Raw genomic sequence first — 15378 nt, 5'->3', positions numbered from 1 at the left:
TTAAAACAATATACCAATAGAAAATGTCCATCAATTTCTTCTTAATAATTTATATGAACAAAATGTATGTGAAAAATGAATTAAGTCACATCTGCGCTATTTTAATATGATTAAACATTACTCTATTTTATCCACAAATAATGTATCAGAACAATCAATTGATGATTATTTCTCAACCTAGTTTTTCAACTGTATCAAAACTCTACAAAAAGAAACATCCACATATAACTGCAAAAATGTCCCGGTAGTTGAACTAGGGGGAGGTTATTATCAAATAACTATAGCTTTAATCAACTGTGACTATTAAAAACAAATTAAAGAAAAATGTATATAAGGAGTATCATGCTCACTTTATTAACTCGTAAGAGGTGTACACCAAAATATCTCTTAGCACCAACGGACGATTACGTACCGGATAGCTAGAGCTTTCGTGCTGATAACGTGTTGTAATCTCGTTGTTGTATCTACATACACCACATATCAAAAGTAAGAATCGAACATGAAATGTAAAAGTAAATAAACAAGAAAAGAGATAGGGAGAAAGTGATCATCTCATTTTATTCATCTTCATTTCTCCTCCATCATTTTGTCTTCAATGGATTACATTATATAGATGTGGAAGAGAATACTAAAAGTCACAAGTAGGTGAAGAGTCTTCTTCTAGTAATGTCCACATTCATTGTATTTATATTTACAACAGAAATCTATTAATTTCAATAGTTTAACTACGCTATGAAAAAAATGTGGACAATATTAAACCGTGGGATTTGACTAAAAAAATTTAACAGTATCAGGAATTTAAATTAGAAATATGGAGATTTGGGGTTTCATATACAATTTAGAAAGAATTAGGGTCTAATTTGACAAAATCTCTAAATTCTATAGCTAGTCAAGTCACCTCTCTTTCCCGCAACATTCCGAAACAAATTGGGCTCGCACGAAGGTCCAGATCGAATGGGCTTTCCTCAAAGTGGACATTCGATCTGGATCCCACTCGGCCCTCTTAGGCCGTCGCCTGCCGTAATGGTCTCAAGCGCGTCATCATCCACGTGACTTTGTACTCTCGCCGCTAATTCCTCTGCTTCCCTACATACAGATGGGCCCCCGCCCTAAACCCCGGCCACCCCCCCACAAAAAAAAAAAAAAAAACCAGCATCAGCTCAACTGGCAAGAACAAGCACCAGCATCGAATTCTCCTCGAATCTGCCCCCCCTCTCTCGATCTGTATAAATTCTCCCATTTCATCACCAAATTTTTGAGAGAGAAAAGAAATTGAAGTCTATAGGTTTGTGATATTTGATCCTCTTTGGTTATTTTTTGATTAATTTGGATTTTTAGGGTTCGAGATCGGTGGAGGTAGCTGCTGAGATCAGGTAATTTTCAATTTCTGAAACCCTTGTTTTGATCGTTGCTGACGTGTCTCCATGTCCACTTGGGGATTGTTTAGTGCTTGGTTTTTACTTTAATACTGACATTTGCTTAGAATTATTCGTGATAATGTGATCTGCAGCAGAAATGGACCCCACAATTTCTTTTTAAACTTTATTTTGGGCATGTGCTGATCTACGTAGACCAAATTTTGGGCTGTTTGGTTCAATTTCTATAAAAAAGAGAAAAAAGAAAAGTATTCAAAATTTAATTTTCTTGTATTTCTATAAAATTTGTAGGAAAAATTTATAGAACTCAAAAGAGTACCATATTTTTTTGTTTTGATTATTTCTTTGTTTGGTTCAAAGTACGGAAAAGTTTCTAACTTTATAGAAAATATGTTATTTTCTTTTTCTTTTGTTTGGTTGGACTTCAATTTATAGAAAATAGCTTAATAACAGTGCCCATGAAAATAGCTTAATAACAGTGCCTATGAAAAAGCGCGTTCTTGAATAATTTTGGCTGTGATTTTAGGTGAGTATAGTAAGGACGATGATAGTGAGAGGATGTGGTCCTGGTAGAAGATTTTGAGAGAGAGAGAGAGAGAGTCATATTTGGGAGTGTTACTACTGCTGGGATTTACAAAGTATGTTTTGGGCTGAAGGTCCTTATGATTGAGTGGTACTACAGGCACACCCTTCCACCACACCTTGGGGCACACCCCTCTCACAGCTACAGTGCACGGGGCCCACTTTAGATTTTTAAAAAAATCTAAAGTGGGCCCGTGCACTGTAACTGTGAGAGGGGTGTGCCCCAAGGTGTGGTGGAAGGGTGTGCCTGTAGTGTTATTTCTTATGATTTAGGCGGTGCATAGCGATTCTTATTAAAGTGGCCACCATTTCCCATGAAAGATTCTAAATTTGTATTAATTACTAAGATTACATCTATTTTATAACCCTTATCTCTTAAATAAACTTCATCAATCAAGAACTACGTAGTATTAAATCTCCGTCATTATGAAACTCATAGATGAGGAGAAGGTGGTCCATTGCAAAGCTGAAAGTGCAGGAGGAATTTAGAACCTACCTACAGAAATTGATTAGTCTTTTATTTTTGTTGTAGTTAGTGTGTTTAAATAAAGCACATGACCCTCATCCAGGGAGAAATGTCTACAAACATTGTTTGCGTCTTTTGTTTTATGTTTTACGTACATGTTGGCAACTTTGTCTTGCTTTTCTAAAGGTGAATGAATACCGAACTTTCAATATATAAGTTACTTGCATTGCATGTGCTGCACACCAAAGGATCTGATTCTTTATACACTGTTAGATTAGGTGATTTTGGATAGAGCCAAATATCTTTGTCAACCTGCAATAAGATGAAGGTAAATTTTGATTTAGCGTCCCTACTAGTGACTGTATTCATCCCTTGAAAATATTTATATCACGGAAATAATGGGCATGAAGTGACAGCTCATTTACTAAACGAACTACCAATAAATAGCCATGTGGTGATGCCCACCTTGCTAGTCCCATCAATATGTGTGGATCTCTCCACTCTTATCTCTTGGTAATTCATTTGACAAATTGAGCTTCTACCTCATATCCATCATTCCTTACTGTTACACCACCTCAAAAATACTTTTTATCCTCTTAAAAAAAATTTCCTTCTCTCTCTTTAAAAATAGGTTGGCAAATTTTTTTTCTCTAATCTAAATGGTGGACCCATTTATCCATTATCAACCTTTGATAAGCTCACCTCTTTAACTACTTCAATCTTGGTCTGCCATCTTTCACTTAATCCAGACTGTATGAGGTAAGTGATACCTCAAGGTCACTGGAGGTGACCACACCCTGATTTTGTCTTTGTTATCAGGCTATATTGACTAATAAATATTTAATTGTAGGATAGATGTGCCAATCTTCTGTTATGTATTAATTTCTAAAAAGATCAACATGTGATGCATTGGCATTAGCCTTACCAGAATTTCCTGCTTTATTTTTGTGAGCTTCCTCCCCCTTTCTTGGCATCTCTCCTATTTATTTCAAGTGAAAGTCCCATAACCAACTTCCTCCTGTTCATAGGTTTTTCTTTGCATTAAAGTCGAGATTGCAGCAGCAATTTATTTTCCGCCCTTGTGGGTAGGTAAGTCATGCCCTCAAAATTTGTTAAAGGCTGTGGTAGAAGTAGTTCTTAAATTGGATCATTTTTTCAGCTTATTGGAGTTCTGTTGTGTATTGTTTGTGTTTTTCAAGTGATCAGGCTCTGAAGAGGAACTATGAATGCACTAGCGGCCACCAGTAGGAACTTCAAGCAGGCAGCTAAGCTGTTGGGATTGGACTCTAAGCTGGAAAAGAGCTTACTCATCCCATTCAGGGAGATCAAGGTGATTCAATCACTTTTGTCCCTAAAACATTATTTTGGAAGTACATTTTCTGAAGTTCATGCATTAATCAGGTCATTTAGCCTCTATCAACCTTGTATGGTAGCTTAAATGCTCATATAAATGCTTGGTTATGGATTCCACAACATTTTCAGAAGCCTTTAGATTTTTAAAATGTTGCACTTTCCAGACATTGATTAATAGGCGTGCGAACAATATTGTAATTGATCCAATCGGTTTGATGCTGGTTAAGTGGCTAAAGTTTTTCTTTCTGCTTGGTGCATGAGATGCTACATCTAGGGGTGGTAAACGATCAAATCGAATTGAATACTAAAGTGTTCGTATTTGTATTTGTTTAAAACTAGTATATACCCCGTGCCAAGCACGGCCCTCGCCTCTTTTCTACCATTGCACTTGAAACACCCCTCCTCTTAGTTTTAAAAGGGTAAAATAGAATGAATAAAAGGGTTCAATTATAACCAATTTTGAAAGGGAAAACACCTTCGAAAAATAACAAAAATATTATTTGAGGGTTCAACTATAAGTAGTAAATTGATTAAATTCGTGAGATAAGGGATAGAGCATTATGTTGCATTTACATGTAATTAAGTCACAATTCCTTAATGTTGTTTGATCTCAATTTTATTTTTATACAAACTGATTCTTACAGCCAGCAACTATGAAGAACTTCAAATGAGTTGCATTTGAAAAATAGATGCCTAATAATATTGTATAGTGCAAATATAACAATACTACTCTAACAACTCACATATAATGGCCTAGTAAAACAATACAGCAACAAAACTCTACATTCAATATAACATATATCCATGAGTCAGTCACTTGAGTGACAACCAATCATTGAAGAAATTTAGAAACTTTAGCTTTTATCTTCATGGTTATACCATCCTTAGCATCATTAACCAAAATTTTAAAGATCAAATAACTACTCAAAACTGAAACCGAAATAGCACAATAAAGGTCAATCTTTTCAGTGCATAAATGTGTGAAAATATTTATTTAACTTTTATAATTGAAAAGTGAAATAAAATTACTGTTTCATAACTGTTATGAACCGAGTTGACCCTCCGATTCGATCCATCCATCATCATCTCTGACGTAATCAATCTCCAATCCCTAACCCACAAACAAACAAAACCCATTAAAACTTAGCAACAAAATCTTCATTAAAAAAATCAAAAAAGATTACCTAAATCAAGTTTAAACATGAGGGTTGGGATATGATCAGAATTAGGCACTATTAAGATTAGCTAAATCAAATTTAATCATTATAAATAGAAATTAGCGTCTTCACTATGCTAAAAGAAGTAACTAAATAATCCAAAAACCAGCAATCTAAGGTGCAAAAGATTAGAATTTAGATCAAATTCATCACCATGATTTATATTTCAATCAATTCCTCTAGAAACTAACTTAAAAAAGTACTTCTTATGCAAAAAAACCCTAACAAAATGAAATCAGAGAAAATACCTGCAGTTTTCTTCTTTTCAAAGAGGAAATCTTGAGATAGAGAATTGTGAGCAATTTGTGAAGGTCAATCAACAAATCTGAAAATAAAAGACTGGTTACTATAAAAGACATACTTTGAAATTTATTACAGAGAATAGTTATACAATTCTTATAGTAAATAAGAGAAAGAATGGCAAATTATATTCACATTACAGTCTTCACAATTATACTAATTTATAACACAAATTTTGAGTTGCAGTGGCAACATTTACGTGAGAAGTAGCATTTCATAGTTCCTAAAAAGCTAGAAGCACTACTAATATTATTACAGATTTCAGAAGAAAACTTAGATACAATTCCAACAGTTATCTCTCAATCACTAACTCACATAGCTACTTAGTAACTGAATGTACAAACTGTAACAACCAATTAGTAAATAAAATATAATGAATTGTGATTGGTTAACATCAATCTGTAAGAACCACTTGGGAAGAAACATTTAACATTAGGTTTATTTCCCCTCAACAAAACCTTCGAGTCTAAAAAAATTAAAAAAAAAAATCAACCTGTAAGATTTAAAAAATCATCACAAAGCCCAGAGAAAACAACCAAGATACAAACTTTCGACAATAGCGCCACCTGATCAAACATAGCGGTAAGATTTTTCTTCCACCCAAAAAAAAGAAAGTTTTTTTTAAGAATGACACTCAAAGTCAAACTAAAATCTATTAATTTTTTGGGAATGCTCAAATCTTCCTAACATCCAGCTCCAAAAATCAAACTAAATTCTCTTAAAGAAGTAAAATCAAGAATAGGAAAATTTAAAGATAAGAAGAAACATAGAAGCATCAAAGAGATCTGAAAACTTAAAGATTTTTTCTATATTAGTCCCTAGAATCTTTAATATTTTGAAATATAGTCTTGCAAATCACTAAAATTACTGTTAGATCCCTCTGTTTTTAAGCTGTATTAAGTTTCTTCTTCAGATATAAAGAACTAAACGCTTATTCCAATATTAGTTCCTAAGAAAGTGGGGACCTGATAGCAATTACAAATTTTTGAATGACTAATTTCAAAAATTAAAGATCTTAAGGATTAATATTAAAAAAACCAAAAAACTAAAGTAATACTTAGAATTTTAACAAAAACTACAACAAAAACTGGGCAAAAAATTCATGTTGGTAGGGCTTATTGTATGTTAATTACAATGTCAGCAGAAACATAATTCCATTTAAGAGATTCAAGTGTACCTTCCCCTTCTGGCCCTTTGATAACAATCTAAGTGCAGCGTAAGTTGAGTAAATGGATCAACAACTGCTCCTCACCATCACTCTCCATATTTAATCTGACATACCATCTCTATAACCCTTGAATCAAATCAAATCAAACATTGAATTATTGAAGAAAAAGACTACAAAAGACACAACTTCAACCTAAACATGAAGGATGAAGAATGTGAGCACCTTTCAATCCATTGTCGCTTCATAATCACAAGGTAAAGTAATTCAAGAATATGTCATGATTGTCATTTGCCAAAAAAAGTTGCATTTCGAGGCATTAAGAGCAAGTTAACCCATCAAATTTTAAATGAAATGAGAGAATTTAATTAGTAAATTCAAAAAGGAAAGATAACCCATTGTTTATTTTGGATTCAAAATCTACAGTTCGCATTAAGAGCAAGTTAACCCATCAAATTTTAAATGAAATGAGAGAATTTAATTAGTAAATTCAAAAAGGAAAGATAACCCATTGTTTATTTTGGATTCAAAATCTACAGTTCCATCAGATTTTTAGAATTCAATTTGGAAAAAACAAAGAAATTAAAATAGTAAAACTCAATAATCATATAGGCACGTAAATTAAATAATTCATGGAGTAATAATATTTCCATCAAAATACAATCTGAAATTGAAGGTTTCCATCAAAATACAATCTGAAATTGAAGGTTTCCATCAAAATGAATCTTTTACACATTCTTCAAGTTGCACCAAGTTTAATTTACACTTTTTTAACCCTTCACTAACCAAAATATAGTTTTCGATCATATTCTCTTGAGTCACATTTGCATCAAAATGAAAAAAATTAAATATCAGAAATTAATATGGTTCTTAAAGTCCCTCAATCGCTTTTTACTTGTGATCATTAACTTTCAAACATTTCCCAACATTCTCCCAATAAATTCTTAATAAAGAACCAAGGGAAAAAAATTAAAAATTCTTAATAAAAAATCTCACCTTACGCCGTCGTCGTCATCCTGAAAAGAATCAGGCTTTGACCCAAGCACCCAAGCTTCATAAACTTCATTGTGGCAGAAACTGAATCACTTAAGAGTCTAATTAGTATGAGCTCAAGGCTAACCTTTACTTATAACCACCTAACCAACAACTCAACCAAGTGGTTTCATGCATCTCGAGGTACTCCACAGCACATTAATAACTCTTTTAGGTGAAGGCAAATAATAGTTGGTACAAATGATAAAATCAGCTACAAATTCATGATAAAATCAGCTAGAAATTCAACTTCAACCACATTCACAATTTCATATATTTGCACAATTTTAACATAACATAATTCACAGTTAGCATATCAAATCAAAAGTAAAATAATGAAGATCTCAGATCAAGATCAAACCTTTGTATTAGCTTGAAATTTAAGTTATATGAAGTAACTTGCATTAAAACATAAATCAAGCAAACCTCGAGAAAGGGAAATATAGAGTAATAACACTTCCTCCTCCTGCAAACCATTGCCTATCAATTCAACATAAGCCCATGTCCCTCCTCAACTTTCACCAAATAATTAAATAGTTAGCCCACGAAACTCTTCATATTTAATAAAAAATGATGCATGGTCTACTAAAAAATGACAGCAATCATCTCTAATACTAAGAAAATAAATGACTCTAATCATTTACATAATAAACAAATGATACTAATCAACAAAATGAAATCTTTAAAAGTGGGTACAATTAGAATTCATTACATCATATAGATACATAAATATATAAATAGATTGTTGGATCTATGAATGATATAGGAGTGATATAATTAATGCTTTGTGCCGTATCATATCCGGAAAGATGGTTATTTTCAGCAGTTACAACAAAAATAAGTAGCTAATATTAATTAATTCTTCAATATATATCCTCTAACATGTTCTAAACCCATCACATTTTAAATAAAAATGAGAGAGGGTATAACTAATAACTAATAAATTAAAAATGAAAGAAAACTCATCATTTGGTTTGGAGTAATAATTTAAAGTTCCATCAGATTTTTTTTAACAGTTCAATTGGAAATAAAATAAATAGGTTAAAATGACAAAACCCACAAATCAAATAGACTGGTAAATAAAGTAATTTTTCTGGAACTAATAAATTTTCTCTGAACTGATTTGAAGTTTTTTTACTCTTTCCTAATCATAATATAGTCTTTGATCATATTCTTTTGAGTTATAATTGCATCAAAATGAACAAATTGAATATCAAAAATTACTAACATCAGTTCTTAAAGTCCCAAAAACGGATTTTTTTTACTTTAATCATTAAGCTTAAAACATTTTCCAACATTCTCCCAATAAATTCATTTTTAACAAAAGAGAGAAGGAAAACACTTACAGAATATGACAGTGACAGTTTCATCTCCCACCAAAATTGGATCAAAATCTGCACAAAATTGGATCAAAATCTGCAAAATTCCAAAAATGGGTCGTTCAGGGAATTCACCAAACACTGAGATGGAAAAATAGCGACGAAACCCAACTCATAGCGACGTGTCTGTCGCAGCGAATGCGGAAGGATGAGCAAGGAGAGAAGAGGGTTGAGCTCGTCGTTTCCTCCGCCTCCGTTGCTCGGGCGCTGAGCCCTCGAGCTCCTCCTCGCTTCATCTCTTCATCCTCGGCTCGATTGGGGAGGCGAGAGAGCGAGCAGCTGGGGATTTCGAGAGAGGGGGGAGAGCGAGCAGCTGGAGGAACTTAGGGTTAGGGCTTCTGGCCTTGGAATCCTCCGGCAAAGCGGCGAGGATGCCAAAGTTGCGCTCCCGATGGAACGGCGAGAGCGGCGATCTGCTCGTGCTGGAGTTAGGCTAGGGTTTAGAGGGGAATGGTGGTGGATAGAGGTGCTAGGGCTTGAGCTTGGGCTAGGGTTAGGGTTAGGGTTTGGATCTGTGTCGGTTGAGAAGATGTCGAGCTCGAAGATGGCGCCACCGCCGGAGAAGGCGGCGGAGGGAGGGGAGGAGGATAGGAGACAGCGGAATCAATGCGGAAGAGGGGGGAGCTCATATGGAGCGAGGGTTTTTTTTTTCTTTTTTTGCTTTTTTTTTTGTCTCTGGATCGGGGTGAGAAGCCTGAGAAGGGGGTTTTGAATTTTGAAAACTGATCGGATATCTATGCAAATGGGAGGGGAGAGAATTACTGTTCAATTTACTGTAGCATGAACATGAATTCTCTGATCCTCCTATTTGTATAAAGGAATAGATTATTGACTTCGAATGCGGACTCTAATATTCATATATCTAGTTTTTTTTCGAATTTGAACTCGAAAACTTGGTATTTGATAAATATTCATGAATATTCACGAATACTTATCAAATATCAAATTATATTTATTCCGCTAAACAATTAATTTTCAAATAATATTAAAATACATAAATAAAAGTTATTCCTTTATAATATATGATGATTTATATTTGAATCAAAATTTTAATTAGAAAACATATTTAATATTTTTTAAGTCTTAAAATCAGTATATAAAACTTAAGTAGAAATGATAAATGAGTTAAAAATATGACATTATATGTGGAATAATATAAATAATAAGCTGTGATCAAATTTTAAACGAATATTTAATAGACAAACGAATTGAATATACATCTGGTTAAATTCTATTCGTTAATAAACTCGAATACTAAAAAATATTTGTTTAGTGGTAAATGAACTACTGAATCAAATATGACCGAATAGTTATTTCAACAATTATCGAACTATTTATTAATTATTTGATTCTTTTCCACCCCTAGCTACATCATTGTTAAATTCTGTTAGATATTTCTGATTCATACAGACCTTTTGAAATGGTTAATTAGTAAATTGGTTGTTTGGCTAGCTTTTGGGTTCAGTAAGCTCCAATTATGAAGTTAAGAGATGTTTTATGGTCATTTTTTCAGACCTCTGATTAGTTGATACTTATCCTTCTCAATTCACGTAGTTTTACGGTTGACTTTTTAACTAGTGTGATAATTGAAATGTTCTGCAATACATCATTTGATATGAAATATTGCCCTTGTCCCATATTTTGGTAACACCAAATGAATTTTAAATGCAGGTTGAGTGTACAATTCCCAAAGATGATGGTACTTTGGCATCATTTGTTGGATTTAGGGTGCAGCACGACAATGCTAGAGGCCCTATGAAGGGAGGAATTAGATACCACTCTGAGGTTTGCTCATGATTCTGTTCTTTCTGCTTTATCCTGAAACATAACTAATCTTACCATTCAATGATCGTATCATTTCTGACCTGGCCTTGCAACATGATAAGGATGCATGACGTTGTTTCTAGATCAATTCCAGATATTAATCAACCCAGATAATTCTAGAAGCATACTCATGAATTCATATATGGCCATATGGTAGCATGCTCGGAGTTATTTGCGTGTACGATGGTTGCATAAATTGAGATTTCTGAATGTTATTTTTGGGAGAGAGTGTTTATATCCTTTATATGTTTCTTACCATGGTTTACTAAATTCAGAAATAAAATCTGAGAAACACATGTGTTTGGTTTTAATTTAGTTTCATATACACGCCGCATTATATTTTAGTTTTTGTTGGTTAAAACATGTGAAGGATCACGTAACAGCAGACCTTGCCAACAGTAACTGTAATTTCAGTGGAAAGCTAATTTCTCTTTTGAGACGGATAAGTTATAAGGATTCCACTGGCAGCAGCGTAACCATTTCAGTTGGGTTAAATATGTACTAGGCCGGTCAGAGGTTAGAACTAAGGAGCTTGAATGCTTATAAAAGATTGATCCACAAGTGCTGGACCTATCCCTCATGCAGGTACTTTATTAGGCTCAACTTACAAACTTAAACCTAGATAAAAAAAGCTTACTTTTTGCCCAAGGTTAGTGGAGGTTGAAAAAATCAGGCTACTAGGGTTTCACATCCCGGCTTGGTTCACTGTGATCACTATATGTCGGTAATTATTCACCTGGCTATTTGGCAGGAGTTTTGTTTATCATAATCTGATAGGCATGGGCTGTGATACAGGTTTTATAACACAATTATACATTTTTCCTTCTAGCATTTAGTTTCGTGGATACTTACGGATGTTTTATGGGAAGAACCCTATGAGTAGAATAACAAATAAAGCAACGTCTATGTTATAAACTAAAAGAATCAAAACAAACATGATCATGCTTATCATACATATAAATTGAGGTGGATACTTATCCCAAAGCTTAGCTTTGGAGTTTTTCCTAGAAAGATTTGCAAACTTCAGTAGAAGGATCATTCTAATGACAGAACTTTGTCCCTGGTTTTAGCAGAATTTCATCACAACTCACAAACTAAGATCTGAAGTCAAGCTATGACAAGTTAGCTCTTATTCTCCTAAGGTCATTTTTCAACTAAGCAAAAATCCAAGTGGCGGTTGCAACCTGCAATCTAAACCCTCAGCTCCAGCAGTGATAAATACTGTTATCCATGCTTCACTTGATTACTTTGCTGTTTATTCTGCTGAAATAGCTTGTTCCTTTGATTTTAATACCATTGAAGTTCCATTACCAGTAGGTGTCAAATAATCACTATAAAAACGTAATGTTCAATAATTTTCTTACTTTATCTGCCATTTTAGTTTTTCAAGAGCGTTGCAACTTGCTAATCCTCCTGTTTGTTGAAAAGCCAATGCTGTGGAATAGTTGCTAAGTTGTACTACTTGCGCATAATCTCGTTTGAGGATGACTTCGACACTTTTCTTGATTACCTTTACCTTCTAGCCTGTTCAAGCCTTATTTTTATCTTGAGCACTTGTGTGTCATTGTGCAATAGTCCTCCGGTGTCTTGAGCACGTAACTCGATGAATTACTTTTATGGATAATGTCATATCTTCTCGTATTTTTGATCTTATTCCTCTTCCATGTGTATTAATCCGCAGTCTCATTCTATATGATTACTTATTGCAACGATTCAGTATCATGCATAACGTCTCTTGTACGAATTATGCATACGAGGCAAAAGGGCAAATATAAAGGCTAACGCAAAAAAAAGAAAAAGAAAACCTCAGTTACGATTCCAGTCTTCTATTCTTCTATATTTACAGGAGGATCTAAAGAATCACTGTTCATGCTACAGTAAACAATACAGTCAATCGGTATGTACAGTGAATCGAATTTTGCACTTACTCGGAAATGCTGTTCATGATCTGAGCCTTTATACTTAAAGCTACTATTTATTCTACCATAATTTACTGTATTATAAATAGTAAAACAATTTAAATGTATTAAATGTGGATTCTCCTTCAAGTATAGAGGAGTAGATATGATTTTTAAATCAAATGTATTAAAACTTAGATCCTTCTTTTAGTATATAGGAGTGTATATAATTTCTAATTTTGAGCGAATAATAATTAAATCAAATGTATTAAAACTTAGAGGAAGACAAGTTCAAAATGCGATGCTTAAAAAACAAGAAGCCGTGCTTTGTACAGGGCGCACACTAGTTTAATAAATGAGAGAAAACTTCTGAATAGGATTGATGAAATGCAGGTTGATCCAGATGAGGTAAATGCCTTAGCACAATTAATGACATGGAAGACAGCTGTAGCAAACATTCCATATGGAGGAGCTAAAGGGGGTATTGGATGTAGCCCAGGAGACTTGAGCTTATCTGAGCTTGAAAGGCTCACCCGAGTTTTTACACAAAAGATACATGATCTCATTGGGGTTCACACTGATGTTCCAGCACCGGATATGGGAACCAATGCACAGGTTATTATTTTGCTAATTTGATTTTTCCTTTCTTCATTAAATGTCTATGGCTATTGAAAGCATACATTTTCGTTATCATTTAGTAAGAGCTTAATTCATGTTATCTGCAAATGGAACAGACAATGGCATGGATACTTGATGAGTACTCAAAATTCCACGGCTACTCTCCTGCAATTGTAACTGGAAAACCTGTTGTAAGTACAATACGTTGCAGAAGTGTTATTTATACTCTGTGAAATAAGTTTATACAACATGATTTATCCCTATTAATAATGTTGATGAAAATTAATTATGGACTCCAAGATGATCCTAATATGTTGCTTTTTGGCACATAACAAGTATAGGCAGGCCAAAAAGTAGCATCTGAAGCATTATGGAGGTTAGTAAGTTGCAAATGTTTCTGTCAATATCACTTATTTTCAGTATTCTTGGAGCCATTTCCCCAAAGTGAAATCACAACATTGGGATGTCCAGAATTACTAGCAGAGGAAATTCTGAAATAAGAAAAGTATTTGCATATTGACAAAGGAAATCCTAGCTAGTATCCTATGCATGCTTATCCATACAGTCCTGGTGTTCGGACTTGGAAGTATTGAAGAGTTTATAAACATAGCAACTTGAATTCAACTCTTTCTTTCTCTTTCGCTCTTTTTACACACGCTCACCGACATACAAGTGTCAGTTCATAGTGCCATAGAAACAAACAAATGTTTTCCCACCTGCCAGGCTACATGAAGGACCACTTCTGTTGGACTCCCTTGATATGCATATCACAAAAGGTATGCGGATAAAGTTAGATGTGTTTGGAAGATTTTATCCAATGATGTGAAAGATTGATGTGAAAAATGAATTCATGGTTAATATAGAGAAAGTCAACATTTGAGTTAGAAACCTTCAATGCATGTAATTTTTTATCCACACAATGCGGAACACCTTAGGGGTTTGTCACCATGTAGCTCAATAGGCAGGTACAAGCTGAATTTTGTCCTTAGGGAGCTGTAAAGCACTGCCCTATACGAATGGCTGCTTTCTGAAGGACTCATAGTTGAATCCTTCTCATTTACGTCCAACCACACGCTACTTAAATATAAATTAGCTCCGTTCAAATTGATCTATATATAATTTAGTGTGTTCGAAAACCAAAAGTCACATAATTTTAAGTATAGACACAAAATGGATGGTTAAAAATAAAAATCTTTAGATTTATGAGGAGCATACAAATTACTGATTCTGTGGACACTTTGAAACCCATGCACCTTTCATTGCCGGGCTTCAATAATCTAGACAGTAAAGTAAAAGATTTGCTATCTTCTGACGTCCATTATCTATTTGATTCACTGATAAGAAAACATAAACCCATGTGATTTGGTCGTTTGTACTATAAATGAAACTTTGACATATCCTATTTTATGTTTCCAAACTAGCATTCCTCTTAACAGCCTTCATACTGTTTGTTCCTTTTCTCCACATATGTATGTATTGAAGATTAGTGTTCCTGTCTCGACCACTCAAATATATATATAATTTTTTCCTTGAAGGATCTGGGTGGATCTTTGGGTAGAGATGCAGCTACTGGAAGGGGAGTCCTTTTTGCAACAGAAGCGCTGCTGGCAGAATACGGAAAGGGCATTTCAGGCCAACGATTTGTAATCCAGGTTTATATGCTTAAGACTCATTGATCTTTCTTTTACTGCACGAAGGAATGAGACTGCTAGAATGTCCTTTGTTAAGTAAGACACTCATTTTTCTAGCTGATCTACAAGGTTGCTATTAGAATGTGATAAGTTTTGCCTACTTTTTCATTTCATTTTCCACCCCTTGATTTTTATTGTAATTCAGGGGTTTGGCAATGTTGGTTCTTGGGCAGCTCAACTTATCACCAAAGCTGGTGGAAAAGTTGTTGCAGTCAGCGATGTCACAGGAGCAATTAAGCACAGCAATGGTCTAGACATAGAGAACTTACTTAAGTATTCTGTCAAAAATCGTGGTATCAAAGGTTTCAGTGGTGGTGATGCAATTGATTCCAACTCATTACTAACTGAAGATTGTGATGTTCTCATTCCAGCAGCACTTGGTGGTGTCATCAACAGGTCTTTCCACACTTGAATCCTTATCTATCTGTTTGAAACTAGAAATGACAAATAATAGGTTATTCTAAACTCACTATGGGC

At 34.2% G+C, this 15378-nt stretch overlaps 1 protein-coding gene across 13 annotated transcripts in view; it reads left to right on the top strand.

The window, feature by feature from the left end:
• The window catches only part of LOC109832968 (glutamate dehydrogenase 1, mitochondrial), a 15848-nt gene continuing 1617 nt past the window's right edge, over positions 1148-15378 (top strand). Inside the window, exons 1-8 of one of the 13 annotated variants that reach the window (XM_020400486.1) lie at positions 1148-1285; positions 3453-3509; positions 3624-3754; positions 10542-10655; positions 12986-13207; positions 13327-13401; positions 14746-14862; positions 15047-15297. In XM_020400486.1, the coding sequence (XP_020256075.1) occupies positions 3647-3754; positions 10542-10655; positions 12986-13207; positions 13327-13401; positions 14746-14862; positions 15047-15297 (887 nt within the window). In that variant the 5' untranslated portion in view covers positions 1148-1285; positions 3453-3509; positions 3624-3646. Of the gene's footprint in view, positions 1374-2780; positions 3514-3623; positions 3755-10541; positions 10656-12985; positions 13208-13326; positions 13402-14745; positions 14863-15046; positions 15298-15378 lie in introns of those variants that run through there. The other 12 variants (XM_020400488.1, XM_020400477.1, XM_020400478.1 and 9 more) reach the window with 12 other exon arrangements.

This window comes from Asparagus officinalis, chromosome 3, assembly GCF_001876935.1.
Source record: "Asparagus officinalis chromosome 3, Aspof.V1, whole genome shotgun sequence".
NCBI lineage: Eukaryota > Viridiplantae > Streptophyta > Magnoliopsida > Asparagales > Asparagaceae > Asparagus > Asparagus officinalis.
This window is presented reverse-complemented; position numbering and strand designations above follow the sequence as displayed.